Raw genomic sequence first — 27,009 nt, forward strand, 5'->3', positions numbered from 1 at the left:
CACTCACTCACTCACCCACACTCTCACAAACTCACTCACACTCTCACTCACTCACTCACTCACTCACCCACACTCTCACAAACTCACTCACACTCTCACAAACTCACCCACACTCTCTCACTCACTCACTCACTCACCCACACTCTCACAAACTCACTCACACTCTCACTCACTCACACTCTCATCCACTCACTCACTCACTCAATCACATACTCACCCACACTCTCACTCACTCACTCACTCACTCACCCACACTCTCACTCACACTCTCACTCACTCACACTCTCATCCACTCACTCACTCACCCACACTCTCACAAACTCACCCACACTCTCACAAACTCACCCACACTCTCACAAACTCACTCACACTCTCACTCACTCACTCACCCACACTCTCACTCACACTCTCACTCACTCACTCACTCACCCACACTCTCACTCACACTCTCACTCACTCACTCACTCACCCACACTCTCACCCACTCACTCACACTCTCACAAACTCACTCACCCACTCACTCACTCACTCACTCACTCACTCATCCACACTCTCACTCACTCACTCACTCACTCACCCACACTCTCACAAACTCACTCACACTCTCACTCACTCACTCACTCACTCACTCATCCACACTCTCACTCACTCACCCACACTCTCACAAACTCACTCACACTCTCACTCACTCACTCACTCACTCACTCACCCACACTCTCACCCACTCACTCACTCACTCACCCACACTCTCACAAACTCACTCACCCACTCACTCACTCACTCACTCACTCACTCATCCACACTCTCACTCACTCACTCACTCACTCACCCACACTCTCACAAACTCACTCACACTCTCTCACTCACTCACTCACCCACACTCTCACAAACTCACTCACACTCTCACTCACTCACTCACTCACCCACACTCTCACTCACTCACTCACTCACCCACACTCTCACTCACTCACTCACCCACACTCTCACAAACTCACCCACACTCTCTCACTCACTCACTCACCCACACTCTCACAAACTCACTCACCCACTCACTCACTCACTCACTCACCCACACTCTCACAAACTCACTCACACTCTCACTCACTCACTCACTCACTCACCCACACTCTCACAAACTCACTCACACTCTCACAAACTCACCCACACTCTCTCACTCACTCACTCACTCACCCACACTCTCACAAACTCACTCACACTCTCACTCACTCACACTCTCATCCACTCACTCACTCACTCAATCACATACTCACCCACACTCTCACTCACTCACTCACTCACTCACCCACACTCTCACTCACACTCTCACTCACTCACACTCTCATCCACTCACTCACTCACCCACACTCTCACAAACTCACCCACACTCTCACAAACTCACCCACACTCTCACAAACTCACTCACACTCTCACTCACTCACTCACTCACTCACCCACACTCTCACTCACACTCTCACTCACTCACTCACTCACCCACACTCTCACTCACACTCTCACTCACTCACTCACTCACCCACACTCTCACTCACTCACTCACATACTCACCCACACTCCCACAAACTCACATTCTCACTCACTCACTCACCCACACTCTCACTCACACTCTCACCCACACTCTCACTCACACTCTCACTCACTCACTCACTCACCCACACTCTCACTCACCCACACTCTCACTCACACTCTCACCCACACTCTCACTCACTCACTCACACTGCCATTTTGTCATCTTTCTGAAGCGATTTTACACTACCTGTATGGTTAAAAACCTGAATAAAGAAGTTACACACACACACACACACCATATGCAGCGAACAGGTGCGCACTAATCACGCTGCCATCGCAACATAATCACTTGAGTGCCGACTTCTTCCAAACAGGAGGGAAGAAGCAAAAAATAGAAGTTTAACTTGGAAACTTCAGTCCTTAGGGTTGGATGAAAGGGGTAAAATTAAAAAAAACACAAAAACCAGCGTCTCCGTGCTCCCGTCTCGCGGCGGTCTCCCCCGTAATTACCTGACAGACAAGGAGCTAATGAGTGCCGTCGTGTGATCCTGTGCGCGGCGCGTCTCACATCACACACAGGCCGACTGTTCCCCGACACGGCACTGATCTCCTGTGTTCTGTTTTTTATTTTTTTGTGTCTTTGTTTTCAGGCTTGTTTGTTTGTTTTCAAATCTCTGCAAAAACAATGCAGCCGCCGCACACAGGGCACCACGGGGGAGCGGGACCCCCAGGGTGCCCTAACCCCAGCTGGGAAGGGGACGGGCCTGTGACTCAGCCTCGCTAACGAGCAGACGCCAAACGGGCCGCCGGCAGACGAGGCGATGACACCGGCACTGTGCTGCTGAAATCGGCGCCGCTCTCTGGGCGCCATCTACAGGACTGTGATCGGACTCCTCTCGCCGCTCTCCTCCGGCCGTTAAGCAGAAGCGACTGTGAAAACGCTCAGGAGTGCGTGTGTTCGTTCTGCGACCCGATCAGCCCGGTCTCGACGACACTGCTAGGCGGATCGTTTAGATCCCGGGGAAGGAGAGAGGTGTGCGAGAGCCGGGCGCGGGGGGCCGCCGGTTCTCACCGCGCTCCTGCCAAGGGAGGTTCACGCTGGGACAGCGATAGTGACAAAATCACGCTGGCCTCTCCCTCTCCCTCTCTCTCCCTTCTCTGCATCCCCACACGCACACGCACACACACGCGCACACACACACGCACACGCTCCCTGAACTGAGGAAAACAGCCGCGAAAAGCGACTGGAAACCCAAGCAAGATTTCCCAGGACACAACACCAGACCAGAGCCCTCTTCCCCTCGCTGCCGTGTAAACTCTCCCTCACACCCACACACACACACATGCACATATGCAACACTCTCTCTCTCTCTCTCTCGCTCACAGCAGTACAGTAGATGGGATTTTAATTAGGGGCTCTGAGAAATGGGCCGTTGCTCTTCCCGTCGGCTCCACTTATCTGCCGGCCGACTTCAAACCCTCCTGAGCTGTCAGAGCAGGGCAGGACGGATGGGGCAGGGGCAGCGCGCGTGCATCTTCCTGTCATCGGGGGGGCCAATTCGATCCCCGGACACAGACAGCGGCCGCCGCTGCCACGGCACTCTGGGAAATTAAAAGCCGGTCTCGTCCCCCTGCCCGACTCATGGTAAGGACACTGGGAAGAGGGATGTGAGACGGGCACACCATCGCTTTTTCCTGTGTCCCGGAGCGTCGTCTTTTCTGACGTCCGTTTCGTTTCTTGCTCGCTTTCCATCGATCTCTTCGTTAATTCGGGCTCAAGACGACACAGGTGACCGCAGAGACACTCAAACATCCCTCTGAGAGACACGGGACACCAAGCGCTCCCAAACAGATCGACAAACAATCACATATGTTGTCCATCTCTACGTTTCACATGCGTTTGTTGGTCGGTTCAGGAAGTGAAGGGTAAAGTTAATTCAGATTTGGACAGTAGCATGGTCCAGTTGGCAGCCCTGTATTGGGTCAGAACAGCACCAGGACTCTCTCTCTCTCACACACGCACACGCACACGCACACACACACACGCACACACATGCGCACACACTCAGGCCGAGGGCAGGAGAGAGGGATGCTCTGCTCGTTTGTCAGTGTCAGCCCCGCGTCTCTCTTCGGCGGCCGCCCCTCCCCTGCCTGTCCGTATCTCTGCCGGCTCATCCCTCACCCCCTGCCACCGGCTCTCAGGCCCCGGGACGACCATTACTCCACCGCGGCCGCCCCCTTCGATCCGCCCCGACCCCGGCCGAGAGGTCAGAGGTCACGCGTCTGCTTTCTCTCGCAAAAGAGAGAGGAAAGGTATTGATGTTGAAATGCGGTGGTGAGGAACAAGGTGGTGATGGGGGGACGGACACACAGAGACGCACAGAAACACACACACACACACACGCACACACACACGCACACGTGTCAATTTGCCAGGAGGCGTCCAGACTCTCCTCTCACTCTCAGCAGCTGTTTGGAGGAGCTGGCCAGGCCGGTCACCGGGGCTCGGCTCTGCTGTCCTCTGCCTTCTCGGCACTGCGGCGGTAAAACTCCCGGGCAGCGGGGTCAATTTACATAACCTGGTGGGGTTTTTAAGGGCTTTTAACTGGGCAGCCTGGCTGAGGAAGGAAGGGTGGGAGGAAGGGAAGGAAGGAAGGAAGGAAGGGAAGGTGGGAGGAAGGGATGGATTAAGTGGAGGAAGGGAGGGGGGAAGGAAAGGAAAGGAAGGAAGGGAGGGAGGAAGGAAAGGAAAGGAAGGAAGGAAAAAAAGGGGGGAAGGGAGAAGAAGGAAGGAAAAAAGAAAGGAGGGGAGGGAGGAAAGTAAAGGAAGGGAGGGAGGGAGGGAAGAAGGAAGGAAAGAAGAAAGAAGGAAGGGAAGGAAGCGAGGAAAGGAAGGAAAGAAGGAATAGAAGGAAGGAAGGAATAGAGGGAGAAAGAAAAAAAGAAACACAAAAGAGGGCAGAGAAAAGACAAGAAACTGAGAGAAAGACGAGAGAATCACGGCTCCCTGTGGTCTGCCTGAGCGTAATCCCAGCCGGCAGATTAGGAGGGATCCTCATTAGCCAACACGGCGGATCAGCCGGGCAGAGCGGGATTTGGATTCTCGTGCCGACAAGATGCCGGGTGTCACCTCAAAGATTAGCCCCCCCCCCCCCCGGCCGCGACGGCGAGACCCCTCTGCCTTTGATGCCCCCCCCACCCTCTTACAAACTTTCCCTAATAATTGAAACCATCAAAGAGTCTCTGCGTTTAATCCCCGGCTCTGGCAAATCCTGCTTCGCCTCTCTCTCTCTCTCTTTCTCTCTCCCACTCTCTCAAAACTGACGAGAGTGAGAGAAAAGAAGAAAAAACAGCAGAGGAGAAGAAGAAGATGGGGGGTGGGAGGAGAGGCAACTTAAATGAACGTGCTCAGCGTTCCCTCGAGACGCGGCGGATCTTTGTGAATTCTCCTCCGAAGGTTATGATTTTTGCCGCTGTCTCCCCGTCTGACACGTTTCTAGTGTTAAAAAAACCTCACCAACCGAGACACGCATGCATTCGCATCTCATTAACTACAAGTAAAGGAACAGATAAATAAATGCGGTTCTGATGGGCCGAGGCGCCCGTGCGGAGTCTGTGTAGAGAGCTGCAGTTTCCTCATTCCTTTCAGCTGATTCAGATGACTTACCGTGCATGTGTACCCTGTGCAATTACTACAATAATACTAATAACGACAACAACACGTGTGTGAACAAGAGGACAGGCACGTGAAAGAGCCACCAGTCGTGTTTTCTAACAGTCCCCTCCTGATCGCTGGACGCTCTGGGTAAAGGCATCAGGCCCAGAGATATCCCTGGAAGAAGTGCTTGTTAAGCAAGAATAGACACATATCAGACTGACCAGGAAAGCTTACCATATTCAGATGGTTCGGCACTGGAGCGTCCAGCACCTGCTGTCCGCTGTGACAGTGCTGGGAGGTGAGTTCATGCAGGGTCCACTGGGGGGATTTCCTGAAATGCAGAGGATGTGAGCAGTCCAGTCCGGTCACTTCTAGTCCAGTCCACTCGAGTGCAGTCCAGTCCAGTCAAATCCAGTCTAATCTAGTCCAGTCCAGTCCAGTCCAGTCTAATCTAATCTAATCTAATCTAATCTAATCTAGTCCAGTCCAGTCCAGTCCAGACCAGTCCAGTCCAGTCTAGACTGGACTGGACTAGATTAGATTAATCTAATCTAATCTAGTCCAGTCTAATCTAGTCCAGTCCAGTCCAATCTAATCTAATCTAATCTAATCTAATCTAATCTAATCTAATCTAATCTAATCTAGTCCAGTCCAGTCTAATCTAATCTAATCTAATCTAATCTAATCTAAACTAATCTAGTCCAGTCCAGTCTAATCTAATCTAGTCCAGTCCAGTCCAGTCCAGTGCAGACCAGTCAAATACAATCTAATCTAGTCCAATCCAGTCGAGTCCAGTCTAATCTAATCCACACTAGTCCAGTCCAGTCCATTCAAATCCAATCTCATCTAGTCAAATCCAGTCTAATCTAGTCAAATCAAGTCTAGTCCAGCCTAATCTAATCCACACTAGTCCAGTCCAGTCCAGTCCAATCTAATCTAATCTAATCCAGTCCAGTCTAATCTAATCTAATCTAATCTAATCTAATCTAGTCCAGTCCAGTCCAGTCCAGTCTAATCTAATCTAATCTAATCTAATCTAGTCCAGTCCAGTCCAGTCCAGTCCAGTCTAGTCTAATCTAATCTAATCTAATCTAATCTAATCTAATCTAATCTAATCTAGTCCAGTCCAGTCCAGTCCAGTCCAGTCCAATCTAATCTAATCTAATCTAATCTAGTCCAGTCTAATCTAGTCTAGTCTAATCTAATCTAATCTAGTCCAGTGCAGTCTAATCTAGTCCAGTCCAGTCCAGTCCAATCTAATCTAATCTAATCTAATCTAATCTAGTCCAGTCTAATCTAATCTAATCTAATCTAATCTAATCTAATCTAGTCCAATCTAATCTAATCTAATCTAGTCCAGTCCAGTCCAGTCCAGGCTAATCTAATCCAATCTAATCTAATCTAATCTAGTCCAGTCCAGTCCAGTCCAGTCCAGTCCAGTCTAATCTAATCTAATCTAATCTAATCTAATCTAATCTAATCTAATCTAATCTAGTCCAGTCCAGTCCAGTCCAGTCTAGTCTAGTCTAATCTAATCTAATCTAATCTAATCTAATCTAATCTAATCTAATCTAATCTAATCTAATCTAATCTAGTCCAGTCCAGTCCAGTCCAGTCCAATCCAGTCTAGTCTAATCTAATCTAATCTAGTCCAGTCCAGTCCAGTCCAGTCTAGTCTAATCTAATCTAATCTAATCTAGTCCAGTCCAGTCCAGTCCAGTCTAATCTAATCTAATCTAATCTAATCTAATCTAATCTAATCTAATCTAATCTAGTCCAGTCCAGTCCAGTCCAGTCCAGTCCAGTCCAATCTAATCTAATCTAATCTAATCTAGTCCAGTCCAGTCCAGTCTAATCTAATCTAATCTAATCTAATCTAGTCCAGTCCAGTCCAGTCCAGTCTAATCTAGTCTAGTCTAATCTAATCTAATCTAATCTAATCTAATCTAGTCCAGTCCAGTCTAGTCTAGTCTAGTCTAGTCTAGTCTAATCTAATCTAATCTAGTCCAGTGCAGTCTAATCTAATCTAATCTAGTCCAGTCCAGTCTAGTCTAATCTAATCTAATCTAATCTAATCTAGTCCAGTCCAGTCTAATCCAGTCTAATCCAGTCCAGTCTAGTCTAGTCTAGTCTAGTCTAATCGAATCTAATCTAATCTAATCTAGTCCAGTGCAGTCTAATCTAATCTAATCTAGTCCAGTCCAGTCCAGTGCAGACCAGTCAAATACAATCTAATCTAGTCCAATCCAGTCTAGTCCAGTCTAAGCAGCTGATTGACATTTGGACGATAAAGGCCTGCACTGTGCTTAGCTGATAATAACTGCCCCCACCTCTCCAACTCCAGGCGCTGTGCAGCTGCACCGTCTCACTCCAGCCCTGAGAGAAGACAGATGCTGAAACATCTGTCCGCAGGGTGGAGGCACTTCCTGTTGCTAATGTCTGCGCCATGATACTCTGATTCAATTCCATTATTTTCTCATCCCGTGCACTCAGTGGCTGCCATTTCAACCAGCGTGCAGGGGTTGCCCTGCCAGGACACGGGTTTATTGGGTTTTTGATTCATAGATACGAAAGAAATCACACCCCACAAAGTGTCCAGGGCCACAGTCACTGCGCACCACTGAGCGCAGGTCCAGATCTCACTTCCCATCCAGCATGAGGGCAGTGGAAGTCTCTGGGAATGTACTGGGGGCTCGAACCCAAACCCCAACCCGGATTTTTACAGCTCAATTCCTCGCAACATTTTGCTAAATTGCCTACATGGCCCTTGTTGTGGCCCCTCAGTGTGGATTCAAGGGCATCCCTTGGCTCAACTGTCCGAAATATTGTCCAACAACGCTGCATCCCCCCTCCCCGGCGCTGGCCCCTCCGCTCGCTTAAACGCTGACTTTACACCAGCAGCGGATTTGCTATAATCGCCTCATCCTCGCGATTTCATCTGCGCGGCTCACAAAGGGAAAATATTATCCCCCCCCGCATGCACACAACCCCCCGTCTCACCCGTCACAGATTTGCCAAACTGGGGCTGCTGTTCGCTGCTGATAAGGAGAGGCAGGAGGGTTTGGCATCGCAGCGGCGGTTAGCTTTGGGGGTGAGGGGGGGTGTGAGGAAAGCAGAATGAGGACGGTGGAGGGGGTCGGATTGGCCTGGAAAGCAGTCCAGATTTGACGCCGATTCATTGATTACATGCTGAGGAGGATCGTTTTGTTGTCGCTCTTTCTGTCACAGGGAGGGGATTGTTTTGGTGGAAAATACGTCCATGTTGTGATTACGATACGATGATTATGATTGTTATTAATGGTATTATAACTGCTGGTTTAATACCCGTGGCCCCCGCAGCGCGGCACACGCAGGCCGTGGCTCGGGAAGGTTTACCACGAGCCCCACACTGACGCACATGCGGGGGGTGAGGCTCACAGATTAGGGTTCGTCTGCGGGGATATGTGACTGCCTTCCAGATTTCAAATTGGCATTAACATCATTCACACTGCTAGTTTTTTCAAGTATGTATAGTATGTATACAATATATATATATATATATATATATATATATATATATATATATATATATATATATATATATATCACTGAAAAATTGGGAATTTTGGGTTCTGTAATAAATACAAATATAATTTTAATTAAACCTTGTATTATTTTTGATTCAAGTACTCAAGCGAGTTATGCAGCCCTAATTTAGGCAATATATGACATGAAAAAGGGAAAACAAGCTTCCCAATTAACTAATTAGTTAATTTATCAATCGATTCCTGACCCTCACCCACTCCTCACACAGACAACCGATTACAATCAAAAATCACAGTCAGGTCTGATCAGAATTGGGACACTTTTTACAACCACATCTGTCTGGGACTAAAGAGATTCAGTTCCTCTCACCAAGCTTTGCGTAGGGCTCGTGAATTTCACATTTGAGTGTCTGAGAGGATGCCCTCAGCCCAGTGTAGTTACCAGCGACCAATTTAGGATTTAACCCCACCTGCGTCTCCTCTGCGCCCCCCAAACCAACCCAATGCCAGAATCTGATGAACCGACGCAGGAAGTACAATGTACCGGCTGTGGGGGGGCACAGAGCTGACAGCGTCGCGGCTCCCAGGGACGAGCTCTCCTCTCTCGCCTCTCTCTCCTCTGTGAGAAGCGCGTTTCGAATTCCAGCTCATCCCAGTGTAATTCCTCATTAGGATTTAGGCGAGCGCCTTTCATCGCACAGACAGATTAGCTGACAGATCGCACTTGAAATGAGTGGTGGGGGGGGGGTGTTCCATGCACTTGATAGAAAGAAAAGAAAGAGAGGACAGGGAAGGAAGAGAAAGAAAGAATCATACAGGAGAGATTAAGCGTGTCAGTCAGCCTGGAAGAGATTCAACGGCACGGGTGGGGGGGCAGATTTAGTCAGAGAGGCATGTTCTCCCACAGGGAACAGAGATGGTCTTAAGAGGACCAGGAACCAGGAGTAGATTAAATATATCTGTGTGTGTGTGTGTGTGTGTGTGTGCGAGTGTAAATATGTTTACAATTACGTGTGCGTGAGTGTGTTGATGATCGTGTGTACGTGAGTGTGGGTGTGGGTGTGGCGACGATTGTGTGTGCATTTGTGTTGCGCTGCTCTACAAATGGTGCATGGCATTTCCCACACGGGGGCCACAGAGGATGTTGAATAATTGAAGTGTGACGTGCGTACACACACACACACATAAATACTTCACGAGCAACCTGTCCCGACACTGTCCTGTTAAAGTGCGCTAATGGATCACTCCACACTGTAGCTGTCAGGTCCCGCACACGTGGCCGTGAGAAAGTGCAGCGGACTGGCGGAGCAGCACGGAGCACCAGAGCCGAGGGGCTTCGTCTCGGGGTCCGTGGCTGCGACTGCGGGGGGCTGGCTGTGTGTTTAAACTGCTGGGAGCCGAAGAGACCCCTGGAAACGGGCGCGGTGGGAACTCTTTAAAAATCATAACAATTAGAGAACGATGCAGGAAAGCGCCTCAGTGCGGCCCAGCTGGCATGGCAGGTACTGCGCAGGGCACACATTAAGGGGCGTCAATAATTTAGCGACGTAAAATGAGAGAAATAAATAAATAAACGGTCCTTGTTTTTTCTCTCAATTAGTGGCTTCATTAAAATAAGCTGTAACAGATGGGAACCGCATTGCTGGATGGAAATCAGCCAAGTCTGCCACCGAGGGCCAGCCGAGCCACCCAGGGCACGGGAGACGCACACGCATACTGCTACATGTGTGTGTGAGTGCAGGAGGGAGACTGTGTGCGTGTGAGACTGCGTGGGTGAGATTGTGTGTGCGAGAGTAAAATTGTGTCTGTGTGTGTGAGTGCGTGAGTGTGTGTGTGTGAATGAGTATGAGTGTTGTTAGCACATTTGTCAAGTCCCAGTGTGACTCCAGGCTCACCTACAGCAAGCGGCAGCGTAACAACAGCGTAACAGCTCTCCACGCTGAACGCCCATCGCTTGCCCTCTTCACCGGTCTGTGTGCCAAGCAGAGCCCATCGCTCCATTTCTTATTCATTAGTTATTCATTAGCTGTTCATTAGTTATTAGCTGCAACTCCCAGAGGAGCAGGAGCGGCTGCTCACCTCAAATAATTGTTCAGACAGCCGTGCCGAGATTGGCCGGCTGGAAGGGTGCAGTAGCCAATTGGAGCACTCTAGTGGCAGCCATCCTGCCTCACACGGTCCTGGCAACACAGCTAAGTGCCCCTCGCAGGCCGTCGTAAAAGGGCTAATTGTTAAATATTAAATTCATGCTTTTTTCCTTTAATGCTGGTGAAATAGCTTCCACTCGAGTGGCCTGATCCGGTGTTTCCCGGGGTCACCGGAGGGTGAGAGCAGCCAACTCCGGGGACGAGACTCTGTAGGCCCTGCTCAGGCTCCGCACTTCAAAACACCATGGGCCGCCGTTAGCGTGTCTCGCGGCGGTTGGTGTTTTGGTGTTTTCTCTCCAAAGGGAGCGCTCAGGTGAATGAAACGACAAGCTGGTTCCTGCATTAGAGGGCCCTCGACCGCACACTTCACAGGGAGAGCTGGCCGAGCCGCTTCAGCCTGCAAGAGCCCCGGTGCCCTTCAGAAGACACACCGCACACTGCGGACACGGACACCCCGGACCAGGTCCCTCACACGCAGGCAAACGCACCGCACTGAGACGGCAGCTGCACGGATTGACATGGAAAACGCATAAATACAAAACTCAAAAATCGCACCTGTACCTACACAGTCAATTAACCTGGGCATTGCATAACGTCATCTGCCAACTGAATAACAACAACAACAATTATGATGATTATTCAATATGATTATTATTTAAACCACTCTTGCTCCTCACAGAAGGTCCGCTGTACTTCAGCCACAGAATATGACAAAAGCAGGTCTCGTTTTAGGGTCCATTCATTCTTAACGATACCAAGACTAAAACATCCTACCGGAATCCCACAATGCACTGCGGAAGCGCCAATATCTTAAAAGCGCGCGCGCTCGAGCACCGCCGCTGGTCTGTGGGGGAACAGCGCCCCCTCCCGGCGCCACAAGGACTTCACTGCACAGCAAGGCTCGCATTTTGATCCTTCAGCTGAATATTATTAATAATTGTTAATAATAATAATAATAATAATACTGTTGCTGTTACCTACGTTTTTCATATTCGTTAGCAATCTAGACACGTCATAATACCGATGATCTTAAAAAAACAAACCTACCCCGGTTGTCACGTTATTTCGGAGACAGAGCGATTCATCTTCACCGTGAAAACAAATCAAAACACGTGTTTAGTACCAGCACTGCGGGTGCCGTGTTTGTATCCGGACTTTGTAACGGGTTCCCGCCGCTGCCTGGCAACGTGTAAATTGCCGTCGCCTTGGCAACTGCGTTCACACCTGCGGTTAGCGGTGTTCTGATTCTAATTGGACAGCGCGTTCTGATTCTAATTGCACACCGCGTTCTCTTTCATCTGGTTCAATTATCTAATACAGCAGCGCTGCGGTTTACAAAAGGCAGCCAAAAACTCCCTCTTCAAACAGACAGTGGAAAAGATTAAATGCCCCTCATTGATTGTAACATATAAAAATAGAATGGAAACAGCTCTAAACGCATCTCTATTTTTAACCGGGATAAGCCTATTTTACACTGACCTTTTCTTCTTCAGATAAATGTTTGACACTAATTGAAGCGGGTTTACACGACACCAAATATTTTCCATACTTCATTTAGACTTCATTTTTGAAAGGCCGCCTAACATCACGCTGTAGACACCTGGGAATGAGAGCAAGCGGTTCTGTATACATTCCTGCCTTACATAAAGCAGACACAGCACTGCAAAGCCACGGGATTTCCAATGCACGCTTTCGCCGCACAGAGTAGTCGAGATCCACAACTGAAGCAGCTGAGTCGGCCTTGAATAATGCGAAACTGTACGGACAGCCTTTGCAGGATACTGGGATAACTGTCGCAGTAGGACCAGGCACACAACTGGGCTTCATATACAAAATAAATATGTTGACATATGTGATCAGGCCCACGTCCTTCTCTGCCCTGCGTGTTCGGCAATAAGACAATAAGGCAGCAAAAACTTTGTGTCGTGGGAAAAGTGAACCAGTTTAATGATGAGGCTCTTGACAACATCTTACCAACGCAGCACTGCAGAGTACAACTAGACAAACCTTTTCATGTATTAATGATACTAATGATAATAATAAAAATAATAATTTGAGGGACACAAATCAAGCACATTCGGCTCCTGGTGCCGGTTTTATGGCCAGTATAGACGCCTTTCATTCACAACACGTGACAGGCATCGTGCAGGATGGCTCTGCTCCCCCGCGGCTTCAGTCCTCTGCAAGAGAGAGAAGAAGAACAGACGGCTTTAGAGGTTTGTGTGTTTGTGTTGTTGTGTGTGTTAATGTGAACCGAGTCGTGCTCTCTTCCTCGCTGGTGTTGGTGTGTGACGGTGGCGATGGCTTATTCTGAGGCCTGAGCCCAGAACGACAGGCCAGGACGGCTGGCAATCCACACAATCCACACACTGAAGAACAGACGACAAACAAATCAGTCAACGGACAGATGGGTGATTAAATCAGTAAGTTAGTAAGTAGCGGAGAGGAGAGGGAATGGAGAGGAGGACATAATGAATAAATAAAATGCTAGTTTGCTCCTCACCTCCCCCCGCCGCGCAGTCCTCCGTGCCCTCCCCCTCGCACGGCGTCTTCCTGGTCAGGTGGCGGATCACAACTGTGGCATTGAAAGCCCTCTGAAACAACCACACACTCAGGATCATTACACAACACAACACGACACAGGGCACAGTCACAGCATAACACACGTCAGTACCGCGTACGATTCAGAGTGAAGGGCGACATATTAAACACAACACGAGCCGCACAAACGCCGCTGTCCGATCACAGCGCGAATGAACCCCCGAGCCACCGCGCAACAAGGCCGGCGCAGAGTCACCTTCCACTGCGCCTTGATGAAGTTCTTCTGGATCTGCTCGCTGACGGAGCCGTGGATGTTCCTCCGCAGGGCCGTGTCTCCCGAAATCCTGCGGGGCGAGACGGATGCAGGCGGTCAGGGCATTCCCACCCCCTCATTTTCAATGATTATTCACAACCTAATCCCCACACCGCCCACGTCAGGACACAGAGCACTCACTGCGCCCCCAGCTGCTCTGCCCGGGCACTCCCTGTGGGGTATAAACACCTGCTGAATAAAGTAGCGCTGGGGCCGACCTACCAGGGGTGCTGCAGGGCCTGCTCCCCGGTGTAACGCTTCTCTGGGTCCCTCTGCAGTAGCTTTGAGATGAAGTCCTTGGCTGAGGGGGGGAGGAAACTCAAAGGTTACACAGGAAGAGAGGAGGACGGAGAGCTAGCACAGAACAGAATAAATTACAAGATGGAGGAGGAGAAGGCCAACAGTCACTAGAAGAAGAGAAGAGAAAGAGCGAGGGGACAGGGACTTGAACGAGGAGAACGAGAAGGAGGAACAAAAGTAAAGAACGACGATCACAGGGAACAGGGAGAGGGGGATCTCAGAAGGAGTATATAATGTGATGGAGCACGACGAGGAGGAGGAAGAGAAGTAGCAGAACACAGTGAGAGGCCGACACCGATGATTGATAAACCCGGCGTCTACAGCATCAAAACCCAGACAGCTCTGTGCTCTGATGACATACAACCACCCAAACTCCGCAGTGACCATAAATCACAGCGTATCAAATATTGACAAGGCCTGGCGCGGCGTGAGCAGCCACGATAACCGCATTACGGTATGGCCACGGGCGCAGCGGCAGTCTATCACCGGGTGCGTGCAGCGCCGGCAGAATCGCATTACAGTTCATCTGTGCCGTCGCGGCCATCGATCACGCAGGGGAGCGGAGAGGTGACGGACCCTCGCACCGCAGCGCCCCCCGCAGGCGCCGACAGGCACCGGCCGCCCCGCCCGTAATAACAGACAGCACAGTTTCAATCAGTCAATCAAATAAGACTCACCTGCCACCGTGTGTACTCAAGAGATTTACAAGGAGAGAAATTAAATAACTTTTTCTAATCCCCTTTGTGTGTACAGTGTTGAAATCATGCGAGGTCCCGGTGGTGTGGCGTGTAGCGTGTAGCGGGGCAAGGTTTTCAGATTAGGACACACATAAATACACGCACAAATACACGCACACACACAGACACAAACACGGCGACCGAGTCACACCTGAGTCCGAGATGTCGTCCCAGTACGGAGAGTCGAACTCGAACTCGGCCTTCACGATCTGCCTGTACAGCTCGGTGTCGTTGTCGTCGTAGAAGGGGGGGTAACCGCACAGCCTGGGGACGTGAGAAGGGCGGGGGGGAACATTTCACTTCCTGTCACTGGGGACAACAACAACAGCTGGAAACCACGTCTGATCAGTGCTGCAAACGAATGCCTCAGTGAGATAATTGCGAGAAAAAAAACATGACACTGCAGCCCTCTGAGACCCGGGCGTCCCACCGCTGATTTACACAGGGTGGTTTTGTTTTGTTAATTGAAACCATTTCAGTTCCTCAGGACATGAAAACAATCAGTACACACCTCACTATTGATTTACCAGCAGTGCCGGCACACATGGGACACCCAGAGCTCAGCGCCAATCGCGATCGATACACGATCCTCCCTCCTCTCTTGTGAAACGTGTCAGAGTGGGATAATAACACTCGGCTGTAACAGCTGGGAATGTTTCCAGTGTGGAGATTGGACTCAGCCTCATGTGTGCGTAGATAAGATGACCACTCTAATATGGACCTAATGTCGTGTCAAGGTTTGGTTCCGAGCTGCTGCAGTGGATGAGAAACGTATATACAACTGAAATGGACAATTAAAAAGTTGCAACTGAAACGGTCTGGCCAATAAAAAAGTTGCCCTGTATTTAGTTTACCAAAGTGTCATAAGGCCTGTCTGAGCGCTTCTCTTGTGCCTCTTTAGGCCACATCTGTAAACCAAATGCTGCCTTTTTTCCCGATATGTGAATATGAAGCGTTTTTCACTCTCTGCTTATTAATGAATGTATGTATGAATCAATGTGTGGTGGTGCACGATCCACTTACAGAATATAGGCGATCACCCCCACAGCCCACAGGTCCACTTCCTTCCCATAGGTCTGCTGTTCCAGGAGCTCCGGGGCTGCCAGACACAACAGGAGACGGGGAGGTCACAGCTGGGGTCAAGGGTCAAGGCTCATGTGATCCCACCCCCCAGCCCCAGATGAAACTCCTCCGTTCTGTCGCTGGTAGGAGTCGCACGAAAGCAGACAGAGGAGGGACTTAAAACAGGACACCCCAGTGTGCGACAGTGTGCAGTATTGTTTACACAAAGCGGCCTATGTCCGTCCATCAGTCAATCATTCATCTCTGTGTGCGGAGAGAGAGAAAAACTGTAGATAGATAGACTGACAGGCAGGCATAGATGGATGGATGGATGGAAGGATGGATAGACACACATAGAGATACACCAGAGACTTTGACAGCACCCAGAGACAGAAGGACACAGGAAACCTAAAGCTCAAAGCCACGCAGACAGTTGGCTCGTGCCCCCCCACTCACCGATGTACGCGGGGGTCCCGCAGGCCGTGGACAGCGCCCCCTGCTCCTCCATCTTGGACAGGCCGAAGTCACTGATGACGATCTTGGAGTCCTCGAAGGGGGTGTCGAACAGCAGGTTCTCTGGCTGCGAAAGGACAGAGAGAGGGAAGAATAATGACCACATTTTTAGAAAGGAGAGTTCACCCCCTGGCCTCCCGTCCCCTCGATGCTGCAGTGGCCCCTGGGCCACGCCGATTACCTTGAGGTCCCGGTGCACGATGCCCAGCCGGTGCAGGTAACACACGGCATCCAGCACCTGGCGGATCACCTCACTGGCGTCCCACTCTGTGTACATCCCTCTCTCTAGGATACGGTCCAGCAGCTCCCCCCCGGTCACCCTACACAGACGCACACAGACGCACACAGACGCACACAGATGCACACAGACACACACAGACACACACAGACAAGACAGACACAGACCAGACACACAGACGCACACAGACGCACACAGATGCACACAGACACACACAGACGCACACAGACGCACACAGTTGCACACAGACACACACAGACGCACACAGTTGCACACAGACACACACAGTTGCACACAGACACACACAGACGCACACAGACGCACACAGACGCACAGAGTTGCACACAGATGCACACAGTTGGACACAGACGCACACAGACCAGACACACACAGACCAGACACAGACGCACACAGACACACAGACGCACACAGACGCACACAGTTGCACACAGACACACACAGTTGCACACAGATGCACACAAATGCACACAGTTGCACACAGATGCACACAGATGCACACAGTTGCACACAGACGCACACAGAAACAGACACACACACAGACACACACACACACAGACCAGACACACACAGACAGACACACAGTTGCACACAGACACACACAGACGCACACAGTTGCACACAGATGCACACAGATGCACACAGTTGCACACAGACGCACACAGACGCACACAGACGCACACAGAAACAGACACACACACAGACACACACACAGACCAGACACACAGACGCACACAGACACACACAGACACACACAGAAACAGACACACATGGCAACAGACACACACACACACAGATGCACAGACACAAAGCGGTCATTGCTCATAGTGCGGTATTGTAGCTGATCACAGCTCTACACTGATCTAGAGCTCTGACAGCGTTCAGCTGATCTCTGACACTGCAGGTCGCTGCGAGCCTGGGACTGGGACGCTCATGGCGATGGAAGTAGGCCTGTCTGAAGGCGCTTTGCCCACATGTGACATGAAATATAATCAGACATGCATTATTGTAGGGCAGTGTGTTAATATCAGTGACAGTCTGCCATTCCAGTAGGAGTAGAGCTGCATAATTAAGGTTAGCAGCATCGTCAATAGTCTGAGGTTAGTAGCTGTATGTTAGTTTACATCATAGTATGTTAATTAGTGTCAGAATAATTAAGTATTATTATTATACAAGTTCGTCCCCTACAAGAGTACATTGCAGTGTGCTGTACTGTGGTGTGGTGTAGCAAGCATGTAGTGAAGTATAGTTTACCAGTTCCCTACCAGTAGTAGGGAATCTGTGTCTGTGTATTGTCATGATGCTCATGTGTGTGTGTGTGTGTGTGTCTACGCACAGGGTCATCACCAGGTACAGCTTGGTGGGCGTCTCAAAGACCTCCTCCAGAGACACGATGTTGTCATGTTTGATTCTGTGGGAATGAAAGAGAGACGAGAAAAGATCAGAGGCAGCGACGGGTGTGAGGCGTGGAGGCCCCCGGCACAGACAACAATGATACACGGACACTTCTCAGGGTTACACACATTGTACAGAGAGAGAGAGACTGAAGAAAAATCAAGACGGAGACGGGGGAAGAGAGAGAGAGAGGGGAGGGAGGGTGCACCGACCTGCGCAGCACAGCGATCTCGTTCTCCAGCATGCTCTCCATGCCCTTCAGCGCCCTCTTCTGGATGCACTTGACGGCCACCAGCTTCTGAGTGCGCCGGTCCTGAGCCAGACGCACCTCCGAGAACGAGCCCCTGAGACGCAGAGAGACGAGGACACGCGCACGGGGACACAGACACAGGGACACGGTTATTGTTATTGGATGAGCGAGATCGCCGCTGTCTCTTCCTGTCTAGCAAGTCCTCAGCCAAGAGAACGAGCGCGGTGGAATAAAATAATAGTACCAATAACAACAAAGCGCTGGACGGCACTGTGTGGTGTGAGGACCGATAAAGGCACAGAGAAGCCTAGAACCTGCACAGTTATACTGACAGACTGGGATACTTGCAATTCGAATTACTACTACTAGTACAACTACTACTGTTCATTTCCAAAAGGACAGAGGAAAGAAAAGACTGAATAGGACAGGTTTCGCTCCCCCTGTCCATGCGTGGGACTGGGATACGGTCTGCTGTGGAATTTGGTCAACGCCAGCCTTCCTCTGGAATAAACACCCCTCCACTCTCGGAGATCTCTCCTAATGTCAACATCGGCTTCATCGCCTAACTGCCACGGCCAGAGAGAGAGAGAGAGAGAGAGAGAGAGAGGGGGGGGGAGAGAAACACACACACTTACTCTCCCAGCTTCTCCTTCAGTTCGTACACGGCTGTGATGTCTTCAGCCTTCTTCTGGCGGTCTTTAATGACAGGCATCTTCTACCACTGGAGCACTGGACCGGTCTACGGAGGACACACCAAGAGATGTTCTCAGCACCTTACAGACCACAATCCGCACCCCCTCCGCCAAATATTACTTCCAGAGCTCAGTGACTAAAACAACATGATGATTAAAAAGTCCGCCTGCAGTGACACAAACGTAGACAGATGAGACAGGGGCCGTAAACTCCCTGCAGGAGATAGATGTCTTGGACTCGAGCTGTAAACAGGACATTTTTTAGCATCTTAGCAATACGGGTCCACGTGGTTCCTGGGAGACGGTGTGTTTCTGCCAGTGAGGCCGTGCGCGCCGGACCCCTGTGTCTTCAAGCTCCGCATTGCCAGCACCCAGAGGAAAAGGGGTCCGGGGGTCTGAACAACAGGCGAAATCTCAACAGACACCGTTTTTGCAGCGCCTTGAAAGACTCGTATCGACCAGCGACTGCCTCCCCCTATCAGGAGAATATCCTCTACAGTCAGACCCTGGGCTGCTGTTAGGAAATATGATAACGGTCAGATCCCCCTCACGCATGTCGGAGAGCCAGAGTAGGAAACGCGTGTTTATTCTCCGTGTCCCACGTCCGATAATCTCCCATAGAAACCAGCACAATGGAGGACTCGAGGGGGAACAAAACCTCAGGTCCAGACGGCAGATTCTCGAGCGCGAGGAAGAGAGAACGCTGTGGACCCCCGGCTTGATTTTGGTTCGTTCCCCAAACGAACTACCCTAATCCTCCGATCCCCTTGTGTGTCCCCTTGTGTTCCCCCTGTGTGTCCCCGTGTGTCCCCTTGTGTGTCCCCTGTGTTCCCCTTATGTCCCCTTGTGTGTCCCCCTGTGTGTCCCTTCTGTGTCCCCTTGTGTGTCCCCTTGTCTCCCCCTTGTGTTCCCCTTGTGTGTCCCCCTGTGTGTCCCTTCTGTGTCCCCTTGTGTGTCCCCTTGTCTCCCCCTTGTGTTCCCCTTGTGTGTCCCTTGTGTGTCCCCCTGTGTGTCCCTTGTGTGTCCCCTTGTGTGTCCCCTTGTGTTCCCATTGTATGTCCCCTTGTGTGTCCCCCCGTGTGTCCCCTTGTGTCCCCCTTGTGTGTCCCCTGTGTTCCCCTTGTATGTCCCCTTGTGTGTCCCCCTGTGTGTCCCTTCTGTGTCCCCTTGTGTGTCCCCTTGTCTCCCCCTTGTGTTCCCCTTGTGTGTCCCCCTGTGTGTCCCTTGTGTGTCCCCTTGTGTTCCCCTTGTGTGTCCCCTTGTGTTCCCGTTGTATGTCCCCTTGTGTGTCCCCTTGTGTGTCCCTTGTCTCCCCCTTGTGTTCCCCCTGTGTGTCCCCTTGTGTTCCCCCTGTGTGTCCCCTTGTGTGTCCCCTTATGTGTCCCTTGTGTTCCCGTTGTATGTCCCCTTGTGTCCCCCTTGTGTGTCCCCTGTGTGTCCCCTTGTGTGTCCCCTTGTGTGTTGCAGCAGGACCCGTCGACGGCTACCTCCCAGAAGCCCTCCTGCTCTTTGTCGTTCTGCCACAGCTCGGCGCTACATCTCAATGCTTCTCTTTCTTCCTTTCGTTCTTCTACCTCTTCATTGTGTTCTGGAGGAAGTGAGGCGTTGAATTCGGTGCTGGCGGCCCGGCGTTCGTCCCGACGTTCATCCCGACGTTCATCCCGTCCTTCTGCTGCTACAGTTCTGCGCCTCTGCAGTGCCTGGGCGCGGTGAACCCGAACGCCCAGGGGCCCCGCCAGCACGCTCTCTCCCCCTTCAATCGATCCCTCACGCTCCCCCCGCCACCGCAGTGTCTCCCCACAAACAGAGAGACACTGAAGCCCCAACACCGTGTTTTCACCCCCTCGTCACACTCCCCCAGCACCCCAGAGAATTGGGAGGAACAGATTTACCTGTTGACTGTGCAGCTCCGCTCTGTTCTGTGCGATCGCCTCTCTGAGACGGCACTGCTGTGCTTTATCTACCCCCCACACACACCTCCCTCTCCTCTCTTCCCTGCACCCCCCTCCCTCTTTCTCTCTCTCTGCCTCTTTCTCTCTCTGTCTGTCTCTGTCTCTCTCTCTCGCTCTCTCTCTCTGTTCTTTAATTGAAACCCACATGGCTCGGTGGTGACCTTGCCACCCACACAGCAGCAGGCAGGGAGCGGCTCTTTAAAGAGATACAGAGCAGCAGCGGACGCACAGAAGCCAAAGGCCCAGCATGCTGCGCTGTGGGAGACATTCCTGAGCATGTCCCATGTTTCTCCTGTTTCTCCAGCGCTGGCTGACTGACTGACACACTGACTGACTGACACACTGACTGACACACTGACTGACTGACACACCGACTGACTGACACACTGACTGACACACTGACTGACACACTGACTGACTCTCTCTCTCCCCCCCTCTCTCTTTCTCTCTCTCTCAATTTCAATTTCAATTTAAGGTGCTTTATTGACATGACAAACAAACTAGTATTGTCAAAGCAATTAGAACTACATACATATTTGGAAAATAATAAATAATATAATTATAAATCACAATACCTTATGAAATGTAAAAAGTACAGAAAAATAAAATACAAATTATATTTTATACATAGAAAAAAAAAGAAAATAGATTTTCTATTTACAGATTATTTTTTGTTTTGTTTTTCAAACACAGAAATACAAGGACATACATTACAGACGAGTATTGACATCTACAGCTGGCGCGCGTGTGTCTCTGTGCCCCTCAGGCTGTGGCAGCGGAGACACATTGGGCAGAGATTTCAAAGATTGGGTGGGCGTTTATTATTTTATTAACTAATGTGTGCTTTATTTGGGCATATTTACTGCAGTGCAGGAGTAAGTGGATCTCTGTGTCCACCTCTCCTGTCTCTCAGTGACCACAGTGCCGTTCCTCTCTGTGTCCACCTCTCCTGTCTCTCAGTGACCACAGCACCACTCCTCTCTGTGTCCGCCTCTCCTGTCTCTAAGTGACCACACTGTCCTCTCTGTGTCCACCTCTCCTGTCTCTCAGTGACCACACTGTCCTCTCTGTGTCCACCTCTCCTGTCTCTCAGTGACCACACTGTCCTCTCTGTGTCCACCTCTCCTGTCTCTCAGTGACCACACTGTCCTCTCTGTGTCCACCTCTCCTGTCTCTCAGTGACCACACTGTCCTCTCTGTGTCCACCTCTCCTGTCTCTCAGTGACCACAGCGCCGCTCCTCTCTGTGTCCACCTCTCCTGTCTCTCAGTGACCACACTGTCCTCTCTGTGTCCACCTCTCCTGTCTCTCAGTGACCACACTGTCCTCTCTGTGTCCACCTCTCCTGTCTCTCAGTGACCACACTGTCCTCTCTGTGTCCACAGTATTAGCGGGGGTCAGTGCCGTGAGCTTCAGGGCCAGCTGACTCAGGGGACTCTTTTCAGGGCTGAGCTCTTGGGTTTGGAGGACCTTGTACTGCAGTGAGTCTGACTCACTTTTCTTCAGGTGCATCCAGAATTGCAGTGCTCTTTTCTTTATATTAATGAGGGTTGGGAAGCGGCCTAATTCTGCCCTGCATGCGTGGTTTGGTGTGTTCCTGTGCACCTGCAGTATGTTTTTATAGAGTTCAGCATGCAGGGTCTCTATTGGATGTTTGTCACACCTAGTGTAGTCCTGTTGACTGAGCGGACCCCATACTTCACTACCGTACAGCGCAATGGGCTGGATCACACTGTCAATTAGTTTGAGACAGATTTTGACTGGAATATTAATTTTATAGAATCTTCTTCTGATTGCGTAGAAAGCTCTTCTTGCTTTGTCTTTGAGTGCCTTCACTGCCAGGTTAAAGCCCCCTGACGCACTGAGAGTCAGGCCCAGGTAGGTGTAGTGTGAGGTGTGTTCTAGGGTAGTGTTATCTAGCGTGAAGTGCTAGGCACTGCAGCCCTGCCTCACTCCCCGCCCCTGAGTGAAGAATTCAGGCAAAGATTTTGCCTTTACTTTTTGGTGGACGTGTTTGTCTATGAGGGTGTGTAGGGTGTAGATATAATCAGTAGTGTGGTGATTTGGTAGGAAGCCAATCTGACTCTGACTCAGGACACTGTGTGGTAAGGAAGGCCAGTATCCGGGCGTTGATGATACTACAGAACACCTTCCCCAGGTTGCTGCTCACACAGACGCCCCGGTAGTTGTTGGGGTCGAATTTGTCTCCACTCTTATAGATTGGGGTGATCAGCCCCTGGTTCCAGATGTCAGGGAAGTGACCAGTACTGAGGACCATGTTGAACAATTTAAGCTCAGCCTCCTGCAGTTGTGCGCTGCTGTGTTCGAGCATCTCAGTGCTGATGCTGTCCGGCCGCAGCTCTTCTGGGTGGAAGTGCCTGGAGCTTTTTGGATCACTCCTGTAGGGTGATCGGAGATATTTCTAACTGATTGTTCGAGTAATTTCCCTAGTTTCAATTTGTTCGTGTAGTGTTTCAGTCTCGCAGTACCGCTGGCGTAGGTCTGTGTCCTGTGGTTGATGGTGTTTTTGATTGGATAGGTGCCTGACATTTGTTCCTATTGATTTACACTCATCATCAAACCATTTAAGATGTGCCATTGTGGCTGCGATTTGAAATATTTGATTGCTATCATTTACGGCCAGATTTAGTCCTGTCACGTCAGGCTGGTACTGTGAGCTGAGGAAAGTGTGGATGATGTCGGTTATTTCTGTAGACCGGATTGCTTTGTTGAATTCTTCTGTGCTGTTAGGAGCCCATCTGTATGATTGATTAAGGTTGTACAGCTTACTGGGCTGTCTGTGTGCTGCTTGCCTGACCTCTTCTTTCCAGGAATGCTGTGATTTGGTTCTGGGCTTTGCTGCTTCTCTCTCTCAGCGTGCCCCAGAAGTAAGTCAGTAGACGTGTTTACAGAGCTGTCTGACTCCTGCACGGTGTCTCTGCTCCTGCGCTCCTTGTAAGGAAACAGGCTGACTCACCCCCCCCCTCCACACCCACACCCACACCACCACGGCCAGCATCCATCTCCACCGTCTGCCGAGCACCGCAAAACACAGCGAGACGCGCTGGCACAGTGTGTCAATAAAGCTCCGGGCCCCGCAGTGAGAAGGGGCGGAGCCAGGGCCAGGTAACTCAGTGAGGGGGCGGAGCCAGAGCCACAGACAACAAAATGGATTAAAAGCTGAAGGGGGTGCAGACTTTCTATAGGCACTGTATGTATGGATTACTGTATATTGTTGACAGAGACATTGTACGACTTTAACAAACCATGGTGTGACACACTCTGTGCCTTACAGAGACAATGCGCTTGTGTTCATTGGCAGTCAGCCGCACAGATCTGCACAACATCAGGGACTGTAGAAAGAAAAAACCAAATGTCACGACAGATACAGTGTGACCTCCTGGAAATGAGCACAAAGGCCTGACTCACAGGATGCAGTTGTATATCATCGTGTGTCTGTGTCCGTAGTGTCAGGTGTCCTCATGACTCAGGGCCAGCTCGTCTGAGCTCCTCGGAGCAAATAACACTAACGAGGACAATCCTGTTTCAAGGCACCATATAAACACGCACTGAGCAGCTGTGTGAGAGCGCACACGTCTCAGTACAGGCAGTTATTATGATTATTTATTTATTAGCAGATGGCCAGTTGCTGTAGAAAGGTGCCACAGGTTCAAGAGAGGGAAAGAAAGAGAGAGGGAGACTTTTGTTTTTACTTTTCAAATCTCTGTATTGAAACTTTCTCAAAAATCATGTCAGAAAAGTGCTCACTGAGAGAGAGAGACAGAGAGACAGAGGGAGAGAGAGAGAGAGCGGGAGAGAGATGTATTTAGGAGTTTCCACAACAGTAGCCCACACTTTCAGGCAACTTTGAAAGAGCAGAGCAGTTCTAATGTGATCCACTAGGTGGCAGTAGAGCTGCACACATCGACCCGTTTCAACCTCAGAGTATCAGAGCGAGGCTCCCGAGGCTTATCCATTAATTAACCCTCTCTTTTTAACAAGAAGATCGTTTTGTTTGTCTGTTGTTTCGATTTTGGAATGTTTCCAGATGGTTTCCAGATTTTGAGAAGTCATATTCAAGTTTTTTAAATCTTAAACAAAAACATGGCAGCCAGGGTCACAGGGGGTCATGTTTTGGGGGCCACATCCAACATAGCTTTCACTATATCCATCTGATTAACGATGGGTTAACGAGTTAAAACCACTCATCAGGGCCAGAGACACTACAGCTGATTGGGGCTTAATTGTGCTGGTCTAATGTGTGACTTTATCCATCTCTCTCTCTCTCTCTCTCTCTCTTTCTCTCTTCCACCTGCTCTCATGACTCTGCACATCATTAAATCCACTGTCAGTGGCAGGTGCCCGGCCTCCCTTTTCCGACCAGCTGGAAACTGAACCCGACTGCCACTGGGAACGATGGGATTGTGAACACGCAGACGAACACACACAGGCTGTCAGTGAGACTGTAGCGCTCAGCTGTTTGTCTTCCTGTTGCTCGACTTGTGTGATTTCCACAATAAGGCTGGGAAGATATCGCAGAGTGTGCTGTGCGCTGCGCTACGGCATCTTCTCACAGGAGTCAGAGCCCAGGACAACAACGACACGACACAGAGAATGTCCTACTGAGAGACTGAGGACCTGAACCTTCTCACCCTGGAACAGAGGAGACTACGTGGGGACTTGATCCAAGTCTTCAAAATCATGAAAGACATCGACCACATCAAACCAGAGGAGCTTTTCCAGATCAGCAGGGACACACGCACCCGGGGACACAAATGGAAATTGGGCTTCAAGGCATTCGAGACAGAAAACAGGAGACACTTCTTCACACAGAGAGGCGTCACAATCTGAACAAACTCCCCAGCGATGTGGCTGAAGAGACAATTTGGGAACATTCAGAAACAGACTGGATAGGATCCTTGATCACTTAGTTATTAATGGACACCAAACGAGCACGATGGGGCGAATGGCCTCCTCTCAGTTGGACACTGTCTTGTGTTCTTATTGTGAGGCACTTGTGTTCAAATGGGAGAAGAGACCGACAGCAGCACTGGACCCTCGCCCAGAAGGCCGGGTGGCGTGACGTGAAGCGGAGCTGGTATGAACTGCGCCGCAGTCCCCGGCCCCTCGTATCTTCACTCCTGTGTTCATATCTTTATTGTCTCTCTCCCTCCCTCAGAGTGACGCCCCTCTTGGAATCTGAAAACCCTCCAACGAGCCCCGGAGTCGAACCGATATCATTTACAGATGTACCCGGGCCCTGCGTATGGACAGCGCGGGGGTCTTGTGTTTCACCCCTCCCCCTCCGTGTGCCGAGCGCTGTCAGCTGTTGAAATGGGCGCGGCGCTGCTGTAACGACTCCGACGAGCCGCTGCCAATCTCCCCGAGCGCCGCGGGGCCCGGGGGAGCCCAGTGCCGGGAGACGAGCGGCGCCTGTATCGATCTCGCTGCCGTGGGAGTGACTCAGGCCTGTGGGGGGGTGAGCTCAGGTATTCATCACAGCCTTCCCGACCGCTGATGACTCGGCACACTGACCGACACTGCAGCGCACAACAACAACAACTGATATGACTGCTACCACTAACAACAATAACAGAAACGATCGTCATAACGCTCATAAGCCAAGCTGACTTACAGACAACACAATTACTGTTCTGACACAATGCACAGTAGTAATGCTTTTTATCAAGACCCTTGTAACCCGTGTGCAGTGTTTCTACCGGCTGCGCTCTTTGTGTTTTAAAGCGTTACCCATTTCCTAAGAACTGTGACCCTGACGGTACGAGGGAAGGACCCCCTGCCGGTAAAACACAAAGTGCGTCAGACTGGCAGCACCCCAGCGCAGCTCAGACTGAGAGCTCGGGCAGAACGCTGACTGCCGGATGTCTGGGGCAGCGCCAGGCAAGGCTGGGACAGAGAGAGAGAGAGAGAGAGAGAGAGAGAGAGACTGGTCTGCTGTGCCAGTCTGTGTTTGCCAGGCTGTTGGCATGCTCCTCTTTGCCTGTGTGTGTGTCTGTGTTGTGTGTGAGTGTGTGTGTCTGTGTTGTGTGTGTCTGTGTTGTGTGAGTGTGTGTGTGTGTGTTTTGTGTGTGTGTGTGTGTGTGTGTGTCAGTGTGTGTGTGTGTGTGTGTATGTGAGTGTGTGTG

At 50.6% G+C, this 27,009-nt stretch overlaps 1 protein-coding gene across 2 annotated transcripts; it reads right to left on the minus strand.

Annotated features, from left to right (window-relative positions):
* Window positions 1-12,770: 12,770 nt before the first annotated feature.
* On the minus strand, window positions 12,771-20,953 carry pnck (pregnancy up-regulated nonubiquitous CaM kinase). Of its 2 annotated transcripts, none has more exons than XM_066710051.1 (12): window positions 20,805-20,953; window positions 18,856-18,959; window positions 18,183-18,314; window positions 17,912-17,986; window positions 16,501-16,639; window positions 16,263-16,386; window positions 15,768-15,843; window positions 14,896-15,008; window positions 13,930-14,008; window positions 13,651-13,738; window positions 13,357-13,447; window positions 12,771-13,033 (listed from the first exon to the last, which is right to left on the minus strand). In XM_066710051.1, the coding sequence occupies exons 2-12, from the start codon at window positions 18,930-18,932 to the stop codon at window positions 13,026-13,028; spliced, it is 1,002 nt and encodes a 333-aa protein (XP_066566148.1). In that variant the 5' UTR covers window positions 18,933-18,959; window positions 20,805-20,953; the 3' UTR covers window positions 12,771-13,025. The 2 variants fall into 2 exon arrangements, with proteins under 2 accessions (XP_066566148.1, XP_066566149.1); XM_066710052.1 differs by lacking the exon at window positions 20,805-20,953 and adding an exon at window positions 20,400-20,649.
* Between the last annotated feature and the right edge of the window lie 6,056 nt (window positions 20,954-27,009).

The sequence above is a fragment of the Amia ocellicauda genome, chromosome 7, assembly GCF_036373705.1.
Source record: "Amia ocellicauda isolate fAmiCal2 chromosome 7, fAmiCal2.hap1, whole genome shotgun sequence".
NCBI classification, from domain to species: Eukaryota; Metazoa; Chordata; class Actinopteri; order Amiiformes; family Amiidae; genus Amia; species Amia ocellicauda.

Coding starts and splice junctions, on each gene's coding strand:
- pnck (XM_066710051.1), bottom strand. CDS start 18,932: ATGCCTGTCATTAAAGACCGCCAGAAGAAGGCTGAAGACATCACAGCC. Junction 17,987..18,182: donor GAGATCGCTGTGCTGCGCAG/GTCGGTGCACCC, acceptor TCATTCCCACAG/AATCAAACATGACAACATCG. Junction 13,739..13,929: donor CAGGCCCTGCAGCACCCCTG/GTAGGTCGGCCC, acceptor CTCGCCCCGCAG/GATTTCGGGAGACACGGCCC.